Source organism: Chanodichthys erythropterus, chromosome 4 (assembly GCF_024489055.1).
Source record: "Chanodichthys erythropterus isolate Z2021 chromosome 4, ASM2448905v1, whole genome shotgun sequence".
NCBI lineage: Eukaryota > Metazoa > Chordata > Actinopteri > Cypriniformes > Xenocyprididae > Chanodichthys > Chanodichthys erythropterus.
Genome location: NC_090224.1, coordinates 36,610,119 through 36,631,755, shown reverse-complemented (window position 1 = coordinate 36,631,755; position 21,637 = coordinate 36,610,119). Strand labels below are relative to the sequence as shown.

The following is a 21,637-nucleotide window of genomic DNA, read 5'->3' as shown; positions in this document are numbered from 1 at the left end:
TGTATTATTTTTTTTACAATAAAATTTGAATCTTCAATATAATTATGATAATTTTTATTACTAATATTTTATTAGGTGTTGTTAATAATAATGTTAATAATTAAAATAATATAATTCTAATGATGGTGGTAATAATAATAATAATGGCAGTAAAATAATTAAAATTTCTTCAATACGTCATGCGTCAGGTCAAAGTTTACTCTTCCACTGGAACTAGACTTGTGTACAGAAGACTTTCTAGTTTATAAAGTTATAAATATGGATATTTTTCTTCAGAAGGCCTTTATTAACCCCCTGGAGCTGTATGGATTACTTTTATGATGGATGGATGTGCTTTTTTGGGCTTCAAAATCTCAGTTACTATTCACTGCCATTTATAAGGCTTGGAAGAACCAGGATGTTTTTTTTAACTCTGATAATGTTCGGAAAAAAAGTCATAAACACCTAGGATGGCTTTTCATTTTTGGGTGAACTAATCTTTTCATATTAGTCTTATTGTTGATTGGTTGTTTATCTAACAATGTGCATTTAACTAAATTAAGCTGAACTTCTTCCCCTAAGAAATATACAATCCACCTTTATTGAGCAATTCTGTCACATGGCACCTAAAGAAACAATGGCTCCTGAGACAGTAGCAGTAGCAGTGAAATATCGACCAAAATCCACTTTAAAGTTCAGGTGCATTATAAAATGAACTGGGCTGCCATCAAAGCACAGTGTTGGATATAACAAAAAATGTTTTTTTTTATGTTTTGATTTATCAAGTCTCTTTGCAACTTATGTAGACGGCGTGTTTCAGAGAAGAGAGGAACGTCCTGGTGAATGGAGACTGCCAGTGGATCACCACCCTTCATTACGCTTTCCAGGATGACAACTACCTGGTGCGCATCTCTGTCCCTACATGCACTTGTTCTTATAGCACATAACTGAACTTTAGCCATCATTTACCAAATTTAAAAACCACAACTGTTAAATTTCAAAACCTAAACAGTAATTTTAGTATTAATTGTATACTATTACAATAATTCTTAGTATTTTAAATTGACATTTATTTTTTAAATAATTTTTAATTGTAGTTTGTGACATTTTGTCATATTTAATAATTTTTTATATATATTTTTATTTAGTTTTAATTTGATTTTCAGTTTTTGTCATTTTAATTCGCAAAATTTAATTGAAAAATTTAATTTTTGCCTTGGCGACTAACTGAAATAAAATAAGCTTGTTCATTATATATATTTATAACAATTTACAAAAACAATTTTTTAAAGTTTTAGGTAAAAATAATAACACATGCTAATGCATGAATAACATCCATTCTGGGTGTAATTGAAAGATAAGCTATAAAGATAAAACCTGTAAGCATGTAGACTATGAAATTATTTTTTTATTTATTGAATTTATTTAACTACGTTCATAAATGAAATTGAATATATAATGTAGTTAATATATAATTACTAGGGATGCACCAATATGACATTTTGGCCGATACCAATAACTGATAATTCTTTATATATTGGCCGATAAATCTAAAATAATTTTTAAGAGCCTAATTACAAAAACAGTTTCACCATTGAAAGCCATGTCCTAATCACACAATTATAATGTTCTCATTATAGTTTTATGTAGCTTATATGACACATGTTGCACTTAACTGTATTTTCCTTTTTGAAGTGATTTTCAATCATATTTCAAGCAATTCAAAAGCATCATGGTGGAAAGTGTGTATCTGAAGCGTCTCAGCTGAAGGAAAAATCCATTATTTATCGGCCAATTTTCCTTATCAGACCGATAACGTTAACATTATAAATGAACGTATATCTGCTAATACCGTTATAGTGGCCGATATATTGTGCATCTCTAATAATTACGTGATGTTTAAATAATTATCAAGGAAATGATGGGAAAAAAATTGACCATGATTAAAATTCCATGTTTATCAGAGTGACTACTGCTGATTATTTGTAACGCAACCTCTGATAGCGCAATCCTCAAACACACTAATCCAGAGTACTGCATGTTATGGCACAATGCGTTCTGTGTTTGTGTGATAAATATATGCTAATCATGCTACTCTTTGATGTCTGAAATCATGAGTCAGTGTTTGTGTAATTAAATGGTGTTGTGTGATAAGAGATGATAATGTCTCCTCCTGTAGTACTTGGTGATGGATTATTATGTGGGCGGCGACCTGCTGACATTGCTTAGTAAATTTGAGGACCGACTCCCGGAGGAAATGTCCAAGTTCTACGTGGCAGAGATGGTGCTCGCTATCCACTCCATCCATCAGCAGCGCTATGTACACAGGTGACATGACTGTGTGTTTGTGTGTGTGAAGAGGCAATTAAAGGGTTTGTTCACCCAAAAATAAAAATTATCCCATGATTTACTCACCCTCAAGCCTTCCTATGTCTATATAACACCCAATCAGAGATCTATTTAAAAATGATCCTTGGTTTATAAAGGTAATGAAGGGAAGGCCAAAAAAAAAAATGCATCCATCCATCATAAAAGTAATCCATGCGACTCCAGGGGGTTAATAAAGGCCTTCTGAAGTGAATCAATTGGTTTTTGTAAGAAAGATATCCATATTTGAAAAACTTTAACTATAATAACTTGCTTCTGACAGATGTACGCATCGATTTGTGGACATTTGCATGTATGCATTTTGCAGATGCAAAATTATCTAAAGCGACTTGCATTGCATTTTAATGTATACTTTTTTTTTAATCAGTTCATGCATTACCTGGGAATCAAACCCATGACCTAGGCATTGCTAGCACTGTGTTCTGCTGTTTGAGCTATGTGAATACAATCCTGTGCATTTGTGCTGGTCTGTTCAGCAGGGTTTTGATTTGTTCTGAGAATTATATTCACCAGCACCTAAAAGTTGTGTAAAAAGCAAACTGTGGTTTGGTCACTTTAAATATCTGATTGCCTCTTCCTGTCTAAGTGGGCCGTTTTTAGCCAAAATAGGCTGCAGTGTGGGCCAGACTTTATGCCTGTAGTCATTTTTTTTTTTTTTTTTTTTTTTTTTAACACAAGACTAGATCCAGACAAAACATTTCAAACAAGATCTGCTGCCCAATGTAGTATTTTGTCCATGTGTTTGAACATGTACTCACAAGCAAGACGGAGTGGTTATTGGCCTTGTTTGAGTGATGGGCACACTGGAGATCAACAGCACCCCACCCACGTCCACTCCCAGATGAAACATTTAATGAACTGACCGCAGATGGCCGTGGTGTTCTGGGCTGCAGATCTGTTCAGGTTCAGGGGCCTCTTCCTGGCTGCTTGTCCTGGGCTGCCATCCGGTCCAGCTGAACCCCCTCTTCCTTCCTTCTGTGGAAGATTACGAGGGCTTCTCCTCTGATACAGTAGCGACGTTAAAGGGGTAGTTCACCAAAAATTGAACGTTTGCTCACCCTTGTGTGATTTAAAACCAATATGACTTACAAAAAGAAATATGCAGCAGAATGTACAGCTGCATGAATTAAAATAAAACTTGTGATGTGGTTTAGTGATTATCAAATCATGAAGTCTGCGATTTTAATTTTTTTGTATGTTTCAGAGTGAAGCGTATAAATTTTACATGTGAGCAAGTCATGATGTAGTGTTTTCAGTGTCTCAGCAGCACCTCAGTTGATGCTCTGCATGAACTCTTCTCTGTATGTGCTTTGAGTTTGAGATGCTTATAATGTGCATTTAGGACAATATTTAACATGTGGCAACAAAAAAAAAGAAGCTTCAAAGGATTAGTTCACTTCAGGATTAAAATTTCCTGATAATTTACTCACCCCCATGTCTTCCAAGATGTTTCTCTTCAGTCAAAAAGAAATGAAGGTTTCTGAGGAAATCATTCCAGGATTTTTCTCCATATAGTGGACTTCACTGGGGTTCAACGGGTTGAAGGTCCAAATGTCAGTTTCAGTGCAGCTTCAAAGAGCTCTACATAAATAAAAATTAATAAAAATTATATACTTTTAAACCACAAATGCTTTTCTTGCAATAGCTCTGTGATGCGCCACGCATTACGTAATCATGTTGGAAAGGTCATGTGAGACGTAGGCAGAAGTACTGATCCAGTCTTTACAAAGCAAACGTGCAAAGACTAAGCCAAATGGCCTTTACAAAAAAGGGGTAAAACAACAATGTTGGACGATTTTGTCCAACAGAAAATGAGATGGAGTTTTTCGCCCTACCATGGTACTTCCTCCTACGTGGAGCGTGGCGCATCACAGAGCAGTGCAAGATGAGCATTTGTGGTTCAAAAGTACACAATTTTTATTTATTTTTTTAGAAAATGACTAGATAAGACTTATTCCTCGTCTGGGATCATGTAGAGCTCTTTGAAGCTGCACTGAAACTGACATTTGGACCTTCAACCCGTTGAACCCCAGTGAAGTCCACTATATGGAGAAAAATCCTGGTATGTTTTCCTCAAAAACCTTTCTTTCTTCAGTCGAAAAGAAATGAAGACATGAACATCTTAGATGACATGGGGGTGAGTAAATTATCAAGACATTTTAATTCTGGATTTTAATTCTGGATTTCTACCACAATAACAATCTAAATTTCAGTCTCTTTCTCACACAAAACTATCAGATTTCTTCATAAGACTTGGATTATAGTTCACAAGTCATTCAAACTATTACTGTGATGCTGCTTTTTTTTTCGTCACTTTTGAGGCTTAACAGCACCAATCCTCTTCCATTTTAATTTAATTAAAAAGAACAGCATGAACATTCTTTAAAACATCTCCTTTTCTTTCACTTTTTCAAAGTCATGCATGTTTGTAATGACATGAGGCCGAGTTAATGATGACTTTATTTAATTTTATTAATGGATAAACTATCCCTTTAACTCTCTATTCCCACAGCAGCCTTTTAAACTGGTCCCATCATTCTCACCAATAGTAGCCAGCCTGTCAGGCCAAAGCAGCTGACTAATGTCACGATAGCGCTCGTAAACGTGTGTCTACGGTACAACCCTTCTTGCTTATACTGACACCCAGTGAGGTTGTGAATGGTGTGGTTTGTGTGTGTGTGAGATGAGTTTTGACACCATGTTTACTCTGTACCCGCTGTGCTCGCCATGGTGCCAGGGCTGTGAATCAGAGGGCACAGTGTGTGTGGCCCAGCCGTGGAGAGACAGGGACTGAGTGTGTGTGAAAGGGGGATGGTGAACAAAGGCAGGTTGTTTACATGGAGAGCAGGGCATGGCTGGGCATGGAGAAACAGCCACCCTGGAGAGCTGCTGTCAGGGTGGGTTGCCCACTGGAGTAATAACACCTCAGTGCAGGGCTGCGTCAGCTGTGGGGTTTTTCTCCTCTGTCAGAGGCATGTTTATAGTGGTGGTCCTCAACTGGTGGGTTATGACCCAAAAATGGGCCACAAATCTGTTCTGAATTTTCAATGCGAATAATATGCAACCTACCAAATCGTCACTATTGGGCAGAAACATTGTATCCCCATATTTTGTCTTTTTTATATACTAATTTATACTTTTATTCAGCCGGATGCATTAATTTGATCCATAGGGTCAGTAAAGACATTTTTAATGTTTAAAAAATGTATATCATGGGTTCCACCAAAATATTAATCAGCACAACTGTTTTCAACATTGATCATAATAGTAAATGTTTTTTGAGCAGCAAATCATCATATCAGAATGATTTCTGAAGGATCATGTGACACTGAAGACTGGAGTAATGATGCTGAAAATTCAGCTTTGATCACAGGAATAAATTATTTTGAAACATTTTTAAAATAGAAAAAAATGTATTTAAAAGAAAAAGAAAAAAAAAAGTAATATTTCCCAATATTTTTTTTACTGTATATTTGATCCAATAAATGCAGCTGAAACTTTTAAATGGTAGTTTACACACACATCCACATACACAGCATTTATTAGTTTTAGTTAATGTTAGTTAATAAAAATACAATTGTTCATTAATATTAGTTCGCAATTTTAATTTAAGTGTATTAGAAAATGTTAAAATGAACATAAAAATAAAAATAAAAAAATGCAATAGCCATAGAAGTACTGTTCATTATTAGTTCATGTTAACCAATATTTTATGTAGTTAACCCATGCAAAAAATGAGATCTTATTGTAAAGTAATATCCATTATTTTGGAGCAGATTCATCAGCCATTTAGTAGAAACGAGGCCAAATAAGGCAAAAACCGACCTGTGCAGGTTGCGTGATATCCTCTTATCCTCAGAAACCAAAACTCTGCTTAATGGTTTTAAAGAAAAATTATACAACCCAGACTTCATTAAATACAAGTGAACATGGTTTGTGCTGACCACATTGTGTTTGTGTAACTACAGAGAGCATGAAACCACTGAAATTCAAGAGACGTTTTAGAAACCAAAATTGTAGATTTTTCTATTCAGTCCATGTCATGTTAGTACTTTTACATATTAGTGGGCCCATGCAGTTCATTTAATTATATTAATTATAATAATAATAATAATAATAATCTTTAATGACATTTTTGTGTGCTAAACATTGTGGTGCAGAGAGTCATGAAGGTAAATGGGTTGAGAAGCGCTGCTTTTGAAAGCTCCTCTTGAATGATTTCATTCTTAAATATTGTGTTTTCTGTTCCCACAGGGATATAAAACCAGATAACGTGCTACTCGACATGAACGGTCACATCCGTCTCGCTGACTTCGGCTCCTGTCTGAAGATGATGCAAGATGGCACGGTGAGTATGTGATGAAGGTCCCAACTTTGAACTGCAGTGTCAGTCTAAAACCAGAGCCTATTTGTCATCCTTTCAGGGTGGTCTCCATCTGTTGGGTGAGAGCTCTGCCCCTACCCTCTCCTCTCTCTGCTTCTGACATTAATAGAGCTGCTTTTGGCCCTGCTGCCCTTGAAGGGGAGGGCTAATTAGAAAGGCCCGTCACTGCCCACCCCTCTGGCTCACAGACTGATGAGTCACCATAGTGCACTGATAACAAGACCAAGGCCAAAACGGCTTTTATCTGCTGCTCTGTGTGTGTGTGTGTGTGTGTGTGTGTGTGTGTGTGTGTGTGTGTGTGTGTGTGTGTGTGTGTGTGTGTGTGTGTGTGTGTGTGTGTGTGTGTGTGTGTGTGTGTGTGTGTGTGTGTGTGTGTGTGTGTGTGTGTGTGTGTGTGTGTGTGTGTGTGTGTGTGTGTGTGTGTGTGGCATTTGCACCAGCAGCATGTGGAAGGGCCAAACAGGGCTTTAGTTTTTCAGCTGCACATGTGCTGTGTTCCACCAACTGAGCAGATCCCTATATGTTTGTGGATGTTACATTTTTATTTAGATGTTGAGTAGAGATTATAGGGCTGCACTAGGCTTGCTGCGATAGTTGGTGTTGCCGGGGTTACCGGTGTTCAGCCGTCCCTTGCCCACCCCAGCACCACCCCCACGATCGTTTTGATCTTTTATAGTAATAAAAATCATTTAGTTCAGTTAGAAAACAGACACTACAATTTAAAAACTGAATGCATCTGCTCAATGCGCTGTGAGCTGAACAGGAGTCCGATTTCTTTTATCAGGAGTGAGGAGCTGACTGACAAGACGATGGCAGAAGATTTTTGGATTTGTGCAATATATTGGATTTAAAAGATTAGTTCACTTTCAAATGAAAATTAGCCCAAGCTTTACTCACCCTCAAGCCAACCTAGGTGTATATGACTTTCTTCTTTCTGATGAACACAATCGGAGAAATATTAATAAATATCCTGAGCTTTATATTGGCAGTAAGCGTTACCAAAGGAGTATGAGTATGATCCATCATAAACGTACTCCACACGGCTCCAGGGGGTTAATAAAGGCCTTCTGAAGCGAAACGATGTGTTTGTGTAAAAAAAATATCCATATTTAACAAGTTATGAAGTAAAATATCTAGTTTCCGCCAGACTGCCTTCTGTATTCAACTTGATTATTATTATTAGTCATATTGGTATATTATAATCAATATTTTTGCCCCAATTGTGCAGCTCTACAAATAAGCAATCTGTGATTGTGATGGTTATATAGGCATAGGTTATATATTGCTTTAAGGCAATATAGTTCTCTCAGTATCTATGTGTTATCTTCAGTCTTTGCCTTCTCAGCAAATAACCGGAAGTCAAGATGTGTTTTGAGTGCTTTTGTGTATCACATGTTTATGAGTGAGATTGAGCAAGTTATTGTGCAATTTTCAAAGTTAATGTGTCTGGAGTACACTACCATTCAAAAGTCTGAATCTCAATCTGCTCTGCTGCATTTATTTAATCAGAAATACAGTAAAAGTAGTAATATTGTGAAATGTTATTACATTAAAATAAAAATAAATTAAAATAACTTTTCTATTTTAATATTTAAAATATTTCAAATGAATTTTATACCTGTGATGAGCATCATTACTGTCACATGATCCTTCAGAAATCATTCTAATATGCTGTTTTGGTGTTCAAGAAACATTTAATACTGTCAATGTTGAAAATAGTTATGCTGCTTATTATTTTTGTGGAAACCACAATTGTTCTTTTGAATTCATTAAAGAATCCTGAAAAAAAATTATTTGAAATGGAAATCTTATGATAGTATATCTTGTACTGTCACTTTTGATCAATTTAATGCATCTTTCTTTAAAAAAAAAACATATCTAACACTTTTGATCGGTAGTGTACATGCACTCTTATGTTTTTTTTTTCCCATGTTTTCGTCGCATTTAATTGCAAACGAAGACCTATCCAGCCTTGTTTATGATTTTACTTCCTGTCATCACCTGTGCAGGTCCAGTCGTCAGTGGCTGTGGGCACACCAGACTACATCTCTCCAGAGATCCTGCAGGCCATGGAGGACGGCATGGGGAAATACGGGCCAGAGTGTGACTGGTGGTCTCTAGGCGTCTGCATGTATGAGATGCTCTACGGTGAGACGCCTTTTTACGCCGAATCCTTGGTGGAGACCTACGGGAAGATCATGAACCATGAGGTGAGACGCTTCATCATTGTGTATTTCTGGTATTTGTCCAGTTTACATGTTTCCCACCACTGACACATTTGGATCTTGGGGATTTCTCATGATAGAAAAAGCATGAACCACAGTGAATCAGTTTAAAAATCTGTATTTTTAGCCAATACAAACTGAAGCTCAAGGTAATTATCGTGACAAATAACATCCCGCCTGTAACTCCGTTGGGACACATAACATGGCTCATAAAATTAGTGCAGTCCTGATTTTATCGGGACATCTGGTCACTCTGAATCCACTACTCAGAGTAGTATTTTTTTTTTTCATTAGGGGCCAAGCACCGAAGGTGTTTAGGCACTTATTGTAATCATTGACGTACCTATTATTATTTTTCTTCCGTTTCCGCTCTGGAAGTCTAAAGCAGCCCATAGAACCACTTGCGGGACAGTTATGAAATTTGGCACACAGATAGAGGACAGTCTGGACTGTTACCATAGCAAATTTGTAGTCTCTAACTAAATCCATTTAGCACCAACAACTGTCCAAGTTGTACTCACATTTAGGTTAATAACTTTTGAACCGTAAGGATGCCTAATTTCCCTGCCATTTTGAATGTTTTATAAAACCTACTTTTTCAAACTCCTCCTAGTCCGGTACTTTGATTTTCAGGAAAATTTACCAAGATCATCTTCAGACGAGGTCAATAAAAAGTGAAGGAATTCAAGATGATTTGTCGTTTTCGAATAATACACAAACAAATTTTACATAGGGTTTATGAAAATAGACGTTAAGCTGTAACTCCGCAACGCTTTATCGTATTCAGACCAAATTTGGTACGCATCATCACAAGCATGACCTGAGGCTACATGATGCATTAGGTTCGCGGCGGCATGCTTAGTCAAATGATATACAATTTTCCCATATCAGCCATTTTGGACGTCAGCAATTTTGGATTTTGTAGTAAAATGCTTTTTTACACAAACGCGTTAACGTATCGAAATTAAACTCGGTATAGGTCATCGGCATGATGCCCTGAAGGAGTCTGAGAAGTTTCAAGCCAGCGCCACCTAGTGGTAAAATCAAATTTTCACATACTTATAACATGCTAGGTTTGGCCTTATGGTTTGTGCAACGTTGTTATTTAGTATTTAAGCAACTTTTGTGAATATCTTCGAAACATCGAGGAAAATCAGAAACATAAGTCGTTGACAACACGTTTTTTTGGTAAAAAGTGACAAAAAAATGCAATCAACTTCAAGTGTATATTTGGTCTATGGTTTTGTTCCATAACCAAAGTGGAATATCTGAACAAATTGATGTAAATTGATTTAATTTGCACTATTTAGGAGCGTTTCCAGTTCCCCTCCCACATCACGGATGTGTCCGAGGAGGCTAAAGACCTAATCCAGCGGTTGATCTGCAGTAGAGAGCGCCGATTAGGTCAGCAAGGCATTGAGGAGTTCAAGAAGCACCCCTTCTTTTCTGGCATTGACTGGGACAACATCCGCAACACAGAGGCACCGTACATTCCTGACGTCAGCTCTCCCTCAGACACCTCAAACTTTGATGTAGATGATGATGTCCTGAAAAACCCGGTTGGTTTCAATCTGAAATGCTTTTATTGTTGATGGAAAAGTTATTTTGTTACATAATAACATCAAGAACCTGAAGCCTTGATTATACTTGACCTTTGACTTCTTCCATTTCCACCCTGCAGGACATTGCTCCCCCAGTATCTCACACGGGTTTCACTGGGCAGCACTTACCCTTCGTGGGCTTCACCTACACCACAGAAAGCTGTTTCTCAGACCGTGGCAGTGTGAGGAGGGTGGCGCTGGTGGATGGAGGCGCCGGGGAGGATCTCGCAGACGGGGGTCTGCAGGTGGAGGCCTTTGAGAAGAGGATTCGCTGCCTGGAGCAGGAGAAACAGGAGCTCAACCGTAAACTGCAGGGTAATGAATAACTTGATATCTTAGGAGAACACAATTAAAAGGTTTGCTCACCCAAAAATGAAAATTCACTAAACCTGAGAGATTCATAAAGAGTTCATAAAGTCCATAAAGATAAATTAAATCTGTTCCTTTTATAAAGTGACTTCTCTTCAGAATACTTGGATAATACCCAACTTTTTTACTTTACTCTTCAAAGTTACTAGCCACTCGGCATTTTCACTGGCTACAATTTTGACATCGATACCATGGGGAAAAACTGCCATAAAGATATTTTTATTATTTTATCATAATTTGGCAGCAGGTTTATTAGGCTGCTGTCACTTTAAGACCTGACGCACAGATCCATTATACTGTTACACATGCGTTTTCTTTCTCAACTGTTTACTTCAAACATAACTGACTGTGTTTACATGAATACTCACCAAGACCGGCATTTTGACGTAATTTTGTGTGAATTTCAGTGTTTAAGCACAATAAGCAGTGAAAAATAACTTAATTTAGTACTGAGAGATGCTTTATGTGGCACACTTTGGGCGTGAGCACAATCTGTGGGAATGAGTAAAATTATGCACTATATGCACAATCCCACACCAAAATTCAAGCCTTGTAACACCAACAATATTCATCTGGAGAAAATGAAACGAGTGAGTGAGGGGAGGAGGGTTTGTGTGTCGACTCGCTGAAAGAGCAGCTGGTATAGTGTGTCTATTCTCTGGAAAATGAGTTTCAGATATTTCAGTATTGATATATATTGAAAAATCAATATTTTTGACAACACTAGATTGCACTTAGTTTATTATTTCAGAAGTCTCTTTATAAGACTACAACTGAAAAGTATATATTATGTATTTTTATATATATATTACATATAAAATGCAGCCATACCACTGCTGAAATTGGCGCTTGTTAATGTCAAGCCCTGATTATACCGCTCAATTCATATGGATTACTTTTACAATATCTTAACAAACCTTTTGAAGCATCAATATTTTGGTTTAATGGACTTTCAATTGAGCAACAGAAATCTCTCAGATTTCATTAAAATGTCTTCATTTGTGTTTTGAAGATGAACAGACGTCTTGTGTGTTTGGAACATCATGAGGGCGAATATTTTCATTTTGGGTGAACTCACTTTAATCCCTTGTAATAACATCTAGTAGTGTTATTAGTTCTGTTTCATTTTTGTAAATGCATCAGTGAATTGTTTTCTGAGTATATAATGATTGTTTGTTCCACACGTGATTTCCTAGAATCCACTCAGGCTGTTCAGTCGCTCCATGGCTCTGGGCGTGGGGCCGGCACACTTGGTCGTGATAAAGAGATTAAAAAGCTCAATGAGGAAATCGATCGGCTCAAAAAGAAACTAGCAGGTAATGGGTCTCTCAATCATTGTCAATGGATATATGATATGATAAAGTCTGTTAACTTATGAGTCATGTCAGTGTACTCCACACACACCTACATTATAGATTAACTGAATTCATAGCAAAGTGCTTTGATAAGAAAATTATTACGATTATGAGTCATCACTGCTTCCACTTATCAGAATTTCTTAATTTGATTATTTGGCTGTTCAATTGTGTCAGCTAATTAATCACATTCAGCTAACTCTGAGTGATTTGTCCCTCCTCAGACTCTGATAGGCTGGAGCACCAGCTTGAGGAGGCAGTGACTCTTCGACAGGACTTTGAAAGTTCCTCTACCAAACTAAAGGCCCTGGACAAGCAAGTCAGAGCCCTCAAGCAGGAGAAAGAGGATATACATAAGGTATGATTGACTAGACGGTTGAATTACCAGCCAAAATGGAAGAGAAATTATGCTCATAAATTCAGCCCCCTAAACATTTGATCAGGTTCCTTCCTCTGCTTTCTCTTTACGATTCCAGTTCCTTGAAGGTTCCATTAACAATTGTTTTTGTACTTTGAGGAAGAAATATTTAGAAACAAATTTTGATTTCATTGGCAAGTAATGAGATGCACTGAATATTGCAAAAGGTGATTTTAAGCGATTTCTATTATTGTTTACTACATTTTGTCAAATGAACAACCAGATAGTAGCTACACTAATTTAAGTCTCACATGCATTAAAGTCTGCATGAAATTCACTGTATCTATTTTTAAAATCCATATTACTGATCTTTTTATTTATTTATTTTTACCTTTTATAGTGTTTTTATACTTTTATAGCTCCTGCAAGCTCACATCTCAGTATCCAATCAACAACCAATGCATAGAACCAAGTCCCACCCTACATTTTTCTTCTTTTCCGTTAATCCCTTACACGCGGATGTACATCTCAATTGGAGTTGCAAAATTCTGGAAATTAACAGCAATTTCTGGGAATTAAAAGGAACAAACTGGAAATTGGCAAAATTGTAGGTTAGCCTATAACAGGAAACTTAAATGTAGTTGAAACAACCAGATTTAATTCAGTTGAATTTCTACCCTGCGCATTCCTCAATCACATGTGGGGAATGTTAACATTCCTCAATCACACACGTTGAGTGGCGACTCAACATAGTACCAAACAAAAGCAAACAAAATGTCTTAAAATCAAACATTTCAATGTCTTCATTTAAAATGATTTATTTTATTTTTAAGAAGCTACATTATTTTAAGAGGCTTTGTTATTGACAATGTGTGAACAGCTTGCAATGAAACTTAAAAAATGAGACCTTCTTCGACTTCCTAGTTGTCTATGAAAGCTGACATGACGTCACTGTTTTGGCCGAGCCTCACTCATCATGTCACTATGAAGTGTGTGCGAGCATGAGCAATAAGTTGCTGGCCACCATTTAATGGCCACCGGTGTCACTAAAAACAAAGGTCTCTGAATTCTATATGTAGCCTCTTTAAAATAAAATCTATATACACTACTGTTCAAAAGTTTGTGGGCTATAGAATTTATTTTAAAGAACTTTGAAAGAAAAAAATCCCCAAAACTACATGATTATGCTGGGCACAGTTAAAAATGTTATTTTTTTTAAATTTGTATTGGTTTGCATGCATGTCTGCTTATGACTTTATGCTTGTATATGATGAAGTTTGGATAAATGATCCAACATTTCCAATGAATCCCCTTTAATTCCTGTAAATTCTTGTTAAATGTCCAACTTGGAATATTCCCAAAATTCCACAGCTTAACTTCCCATGGAAAGTTTCCGGAAATGTACCTGGAAATTTTCCACTCCTTTGCAACTCTAATCACAGTGTAGAACAAAAGATCTGCCACTACTTCAGTTTCATCGTGACTAGGTAACACAACAGTAACAGTAAAGCAACAGTTTGATTCATGCTCCAGAATCGTTTTGACTACACTGGCCATTCTCTATAGTTTTGGTTTAAAAAAAAAAAAAAAAAAAAAAAAAAAAATAAATATATATATATTTTTTTTTTTTTTTTTTTTTTTTTAAACAGCTGTTCAGGGTAAGAACAGGTTCTCAGTTCCCAGTACAGAGATACTGTGGTGTAAAAAATCCCATGAACACCTTCAGAATTAGTGTTGTCATACACTGTTAAAGAAATGACATAATGGCCAGAGAATGGTTCTTCCTCCTCTCTCCTGTCCTCGTGCTGAAGATAACACGTCCTCTTCAGCCTTATTGAATCAGGAAGTTCAAAAACACTGGGCTCGTTCATCAAGATTAATGTCATCGCCCCGTCACATAAGGGCATGTCAAAATTCTCACTGCGCATCACATTTTTAGCTAATCGCATTTGTCCGGCCATCTCACTTGACCCTGAGCCCCAATTGGCTCGTACCCGCCAAAGCTCAGCGTGACTGATGTATGAGATCCATTCAAGTCTGTTTTCAGTCAAAATACTTCCTGTAAGGATTGTCTGTGTTCATTTCACTTCCTTACGAGCGTGTGTCCCGTTCTTTTAGCGCATAACTCCCAATTCTCTTGACGATTTCTATTTCTCACTCAGCCTCTTTTTCAGTCCTTTCTCTCTAGGCGCGGCTGCTCTTTCTTTTTCTCTCCTTTCCGCTGCTCCTCTCACACAGTTGGACCCGCGCATCTGTTTCCCTGCTATCGTTTTAATATCTTCAACCTGATTTATCCGTTCCTCTCCCTTTCCAGCAACTGGTGGAGTCTCTGGATCGCCTGAAGTCTCAGACCAAGGAGCTGAAGGACGCCCACCAGCAGAGGAAGCTGGCCATGCAGGAGTTCTCTGAGCTGAACGAGCGCATGGCCGAGCTGCGCTCGCAGAAGCAGCGTCTGTCGCGACAGCTGCGGGACAAGGAGGAGGAGATGGAGGTGGTGATGCAGAAGATCGACGCCATGCGCCAGGACATCCGCAAAACCGAGAAGGCCCGCAAGGAGGTGAGGAGCATGATTGAAGGAGGTCACGCACCCCCTCTTGTAATGTTATGACTGTTTGGATGTGTTTTCAAAGTAAATGGAGATGAATTACCAGGGGCTTTCAATCAGGAACACGTATCCACGTTGCATGTGTCACCCTGGTATTCCGAACCGGTGCCGTCCGGCTCCCGCCGGGTGTTTATTACTCATCATCATCATGTTAACACCCCCGGGGCTGACTGAGGGCACAGATGAAAACAAGGCCTTGGAATGCGCCACATTTTTGAAGTTCATCAGTCACGCTCCAGAGAGAGGCAGGCTCAACAGCTCCAGATCTCCCTAGACGACAACAGGAATGTCTTCACACCCCTTCCCGCCCCCTCCTGTCCCTGCAGGCCAGCCTCACGGACCCCATGACCTCCTCTGGACCGCAGTGTCTAACTCGAGCCAGATGGGCGACACTGACCGCAGCGCAGGCCCACTGCTGACTGCAGCTGGATTCAGACCCTCCCCCTTTTTTACACTTTTTTTTTTTTTTTTTTTTTTTCTTTTATGTTTCTTTTCTTTGTCTCCCATGCACAAGACTTTAGGCAGAAGTGTCTCTTGGGGCAAATAAATTTTTTTTTTTTTTTTTTTTTTTTTTGTGAAGTCTTAATGTCAGGGAGACTCAAAAGACATGGCTCAAAGAAAAAAAAATTCACATGGGGCGTGTGCCGTTAAAATTAGGTCAAGATTGAAGGGTTTATGAGAATGTCTATACGAGTCCTTTTTTTTTTTTTTTTTTTTTCCTCACATATTGATTGTTTTCGTGTGTGTGTGTGTGTGTGTGTGTGTGTGATAGCTGGAGTCTCAGCTGGAGGATGCGCGTGCCGAAGCCTCTAAGGAGCGTAAGCTCAGAGAGCACAGTGAAGTCTACTCCAAACAACTGGAGAGTGAGCTGGAGACACTCAAGGTCAGAGGTCACTCATTCATACACTGCCTCTCTACTGACGTCAGCCAGCTTGTGAATCTTTCATTGGTGAATCTCATGGTAACAAAATACTGTTAATGAAGAGTAAAAATGGTATACATAAAAATAGTGATTATAAAAAAAGACTATTTATTTATAGTAATAACTTTATTTATTAAAGTCCCCTTTAGTCAATCATTTTAATCCCTTAAAACTCATCTTTGATCACCATTATATATTTAACACTCTGAGGTCTGAGGTATAGTCGGCAATACCACCGCGTTTTTTTTTTCTTACCAGTGTGAAAGAGACTCAAAATACTCTGTCAATGTTTCACATACAATTAAGAGCTATACACAATTTTAATCTGTTGAATATCATCTTTTAATTGTGTACACTCAGAGTAAAAACAAAATGTTGTGCTTTTTGTAAAATAAAGAAAACTAACATGATGCGTGATCTCTCGTCTCCCTCTGAACGAAGCCAAATCTGATAGTTCTCAGAAAATGAACTGTAACTTAGTGAATACTAATAACAAAAAAATGAGACTTATGTCTAAAAAAACGTTGAAATGTCAGGTTTTAAATTGTGTAAGTCAAATCGAAAACAAATATTCTGTTTATGTAATCTGTATGAAAAGAGAGCCATGTCAGAAGTCCGTGATTCAGTTCATTATCCTTTAATGCGGCCACGCCCACGGAGGGAGCGCTATTCAGACGCAAATTCAGTCAATACATGCATTCATCGTCTCAATCATGTATTTATTGTCTTAAAGTGTTTTGAATAGCCATAGTTAGCGATCTCTGGCCTCTGTTAGTTCAGTTCCTGGAGAGTCACATGACCTGTTCTTCTTTAGATAAATTTGTGGACTAAAGGTGTACTGAACGCCCTCCGGCTGCAAGTATGAATTGAAAACACATTATCCAGCGTTCATAGTGATGACAATAAATATTGAAAAATTACTTCTCTGTATAGAAAATTGACATAAAAATGAGAATTCATCAATATTTCTCCAAATGTGCATGCTTTTAAGCTAAAAGCCTATATGAAATGCCACAGAGGTAACATAACTGTTCAGACACTTTGCATCACAGAAATACATTATATTTTAAAGAATATAATAGAATACCATTATTTAAAATTGTAATAATATTTCACAGTATTGCTGTTTTTTCTGTATGTTTGATTTACACCATATGATGAGCTTGAGACATGATCACATAGGGTTTTTTCACAGCCTACCTGACTAAAAGAGCTTGTTATTATGCAAGTCACTTCAGGTCATTATTATGCGATTCGTTTGTCTTCTCAGGTGTAAATGACCCATTATTCATGATGATTCACGCCTCCACGCATACTGTGTTTCTTGACAAAAAGTGTCTTACAAAATTAAAATTCTATTGTTCTATTGTTTTATATGAAGGAGTAGGCAGCATAATTTTTACATAATTCTGAAGCAAAAACTCTAGTCTACAACCTCCAATACCCAGAAGTCTTGTGAGCACATATTTTTTTGTCCTTATTTCAGTGACTTAAGTTTTTTGTTTTTTCAATAACCATGCATAAACGTTATTCCTTCAAAAACACAAACATGTACATACATGTTCCTCACATATTATTGTAGCCAAGTTTGTGCTGAATACAGTGTAATGACACTTTTTCCATTAATGTTTTTGAACAACTGAAAAAAGCACAAATGTCAGGGCATGTCAAAACTTCTCCAGGGTCCCGAAAATCCTCAGACCCCAGAGGGTTAAGGTTTTTTTTTTCCTGTGAAAAAATTTCTTAATACCTTAAAATAGCTTGAATGTAACTCTACACCCTTGCTTCATTTAGTATACATGGATCAATGAATATGCTAACTAGCCCCGCCTCCATTCACTCGCACAAGCTCAGAGATTCAGTTGGTCAACTTTACTGTAGTAAACACTGTACAATGGTATCGCTTTTTACAAAGTCAGACACATAATTCATATGAGTAGGCTTTTGCTTGACTACATTATCAAACAGCTAATAATGTGTTGCTAATGTTACACAAACCAAGTTCCTGTTCATCTCAGTCTGCCTTCAGTATCAGAGTATCCTTAGAAATGTTTAGAACGCAAGACTCAGAATGTCAGTGGAGAAAGGCATATATAGTACATCATACACCGCCATATTGCTAAATCTACCTGATTTTTCATATAAACAAAAATATTCCGGTATAACCTTGCTTCTCTTGAGACTCTCCTGCTTCTTATTCAGTTCTTCTGATTTTTGGCATGTTCTTTGTGACAGCTATTTTCAGAGATTCACTATTTTCCTCTTCCATTCATCTGTTCATTAGCTTCCTCAGGTGTTTCTTCTACCTCTCTAAGGCCTTCCACCCTGTTAACCTCAAACATCGCCTTACTTTCCCTCCTGTCTTTCTTTTTCCTCCTGCCTTGTGTAGGATATCCTGTGGAGTTATTTTTAGCAGGATGTTCCTGCTTTGTTTTATGTTTTTTCCATCAAGACTCGCTCTCTCCTTTGCCTCCTTGCTCGCTCTTCCTCTTCCTCTGCTCTCCATTGATAAGTGTCTGTTTGTATATGGTATTAGGGCTTGAAATAAATTCAAATCAATCCATATTTTACTGCAGTAAATGTACTGAATTAAAGTCTCAGGATGTATCTGATTTAGATTGTTTGTTTGATTCTTGTTCAGGTGAAGCAGGGAACGGGTCGCTCCTCAAGCCTCGGCTCTGAGACTCAGCAGGAGCTCACCAAGGTGAAGTCGGAGCTGGATAAGAAGGTATTGTTCTATGAGGAGGAGCTGGTGAGACGTGATGCCAGCCACACTTCAGAGCTGAAGAACCTGAGGAAGGAGCTTCATGACTCTGAGGGTCAGCAGCTGTCCCTGAACAAAGAGCTGCTGGTGCTCAAAGACAAACTGGAAAAGGCCAAGAGAGAACGGTAAGCTGTTCTGTCAATGGTCCTGGTTGGGGGTTGGCATCAACAGGGTTGATTCCAGCTAGTGATAGAAAACTATTGGCCAGGCTGATTATCTGGCCGATATTTAACCTTTATGAGGTTATCAGCATTGGCCTAAATCTGAGAGAAACCTATGCACATTGAACTTGAACTCTGAAGTGGACTCCACATTTTATTAGACACCAGCAGGGGTGTCTGTCAGAACACAGTCCAGTAGGACAATTCCATTTGATTAAACTCTATTAGTCCATTGAAGCAGGAAGAACATAATGTGTGCTTTCTAGATGAGAACAGAAATAAAAAAACACTTCAGTAAAGATCAATCTTATTCAAATTATTCAAGCAAAAGATAAACAATACAAACAGAGAAACAAAAGAAAATAAACTTGCATTACAAACATCGGGCAGCACCAAAGTATTTATAAATCAGGACCTGTTAGCACATGGCTGCAGTGATTGGTTAATTAACAAAGGGCGTGTAATCAATAAACAGCTGATTGAAGAGAAAGTAGGACTGGACAAATTAAATTGCGGCATCTTAGTAAGGCAAACCTAGAAAAGGACTGTAAACAATGACCGAAATAATAATCTTTAAAACACTACCATACAAAAGTTTGTAAAAGTTTTAAATAATTATATAAAATATTTGTTTTCTGTTTTATTATATTTTAAAATGAAATTTATTCCTTTGATGGTAAAGCTGAATTTTCAGCATCATTACTCATGTTATGTTATGTTATGTTATGTTATGTTATGTTATGTTATGTTATGTTATGTTATGTTATGTTATGTTATGTTATGTTATGTTATGTTATGTTATGTTATGTTATGTTATGTTATGTTATGTTATGTTATGTTATGTTATGTTATGTTATGTTATGATGTTAAAACTTTTAATAATATAACAATTTAGTTTTCTATGCTGCCCTGTCAACAGCCATTACAAAAAAACTCAAATCGACCACTAATTCTAGTCCCGTTCTGTATCCACAGGCAAACCGAGATGGACGAGGCCATGGGTGCTCTGAAGGAGAAGTATGAACGTGAACGCAACCTCCTGAGTGATGAAAACCGTAAACTCACTGCAGAAACAGACCGGGTAGGACACCATATTTCACGTGACAAGTGACCACATTGAGTATCAGGTGTAATATTCAGAACTTGACTCTGATCCTGAAATCTCCTTCCCTGCAGCTCTGCACTTTTGTGGACAAGCTGACGGCTCAGAACAGGCAGCTGGAGGATGAGCTCCAGGATCTAGCATCGAAGAAAGAGAGTGTAGCACACTGGGAAGCACAGATTGCTGAGATTATCCAATGGTGAGATAATCTATAATCTACACAGTGTTTATGTACCATTTGTGATCAGTGAAAAATATCTTAACCATTTGGTCTTCTTGGGCTGAAAAATTTTACATTGGGACGATACTTGGTGACTTTTGTCGCATTAGCTATGTGAACACACAAAGAAATCATGGACATAATTCGATATGTTAAAGGGTCTAAAAAAAGTCACACTTGGCTCCTTCATGATCAAAAATGACTGACATAGGAAATGAATGGAAAATACAAAAAAATATGCAAACATAGAATCTTTTGGTGGTACAAACTACAAATTAGCCACTGTGCAGAAAAAAAGTGCACAGCAATGAAGGGGTGACACTCTAAAATGTCAAGAGTGTAAAAGACACCCCCACCCATACCCCCTCCCCCCACATACATATATAAACTAGCGCAGCTATAACAAAGAGCACGTTTTTGTAAGTGTGTGAAATTATAAAATCAATTATTCAGCCACAAAGCAGTAAAAAAAAAAAAAAAAGAAAAAGAAAAAAAGAACAGCCAGGAAGAGGTTACACTCTAAAACATCGAAAGTACAAAACACACACCTACTCAAACACACACTCATAGACACAGGCACAAATGAACCAGTGTGGCTGTAACAATATGGTAAAGCTGAGCAAAAAGACTCAAATAGGAGGTTGAAAATCAGATCAGCCCCAGATTTATTAAGCTGTGATAAAACATACCCGTTAACATACCCTGTAGTAAAATGAATGCAAAAACCGACACTTCAAATCAACATTTCAAACCTTGACAAAACGTTGTCTTTGAGAATGTTTAAGTATAAATGCAAACCCACAACTTTATAAAAATATTTGTCTAAAAACACAAGATCATTTATAAGCCACTTTATATCGAACTATATAAGAATATAGTGGTTACACCGTGGCATTACATAAGTTTTCCTTTTTTTACTCCCACCAGATGGTGCTAATCTTCCTTGAAAAAAATAATTATTTTAAATGCCCTGTCACATGGAATACTACTTTAATTGAAAATTAATTTTAAAATACATTAGAAAATTGTGTATTATTTTTAATGGGCAAAAATAGCTTATAGAAATTGTATAAATATTGCATAGTATCATAAAATACTCCCAAAATGTTAAATGATAATCAAAAAATATTATTAAACAAAAATATTACATTGGTTTTCCTGAAAAAAAAAAACATTAGATTTTTGTTGTCATTTGTTACTGTGA

The 21,637-nt window shown here is 37.2% G+C and overlaps 1 protein-coding gene across 6 annotated transcripts in view; it reads left to right on the top strand.

Moving 5' to 3' along the window:
• The window catches only part of cdc42bpb (CDC42 binding protein kinase beta (DMPK-like)), a 93,965-nt gene that overhangs the window by 38,451 nt on the left and 33,877 nt on the right, over positions 1-21,637 (top strand). For all 6 annotated transcript variants that reach the window (XM_067384851.1, XM_067384854.1, XM_067384852.1 and 3 more), the window contains exons 4-16: positions 786-881; positions 2,159-2,307; positions 6,622-6,715; positions 8,761-8,961; positions 10,287-10,535; positions 10,658-10,892; positions 12,143-12,262; positions 12,526-12,659; positions 14,974-15,216; positions 16,037-16,147; positions 18,828-19,075; positions 20,087-20,192; positions 20,288-20,412. In XM_067384851.1, the coding sequence (XP_067240952.1) occupies positions 786-881; positions 2,159-2,307; positions 6,622-6,715; positions 8,761-8,961; positions 10,287-10,535; positions 10,658-10,892; positions 12,143-12,262; positions 12,526-12,659; positions 14,974-15,216; positions 16,037-16,147; positions 18,828-19,075; positions 20,087-20,192; positions 20,288-20,412 (2,111 nt within the window). The remainder of the gene's footprint in view (positions 1-785; positions 882-2,158; positions 2,308-6,621; positions 6,716-8,760; positions 8,962-10,286; positions 10,536-10,657; positions 10,893-12,142; positions 12,263-12,525; positions 12,660-14,973; positions 15,217-16,036; positions 16,148-18,827; positions 19,076-20,086; positions 20,193-20,287; positions 20,413-21,637) is intronic.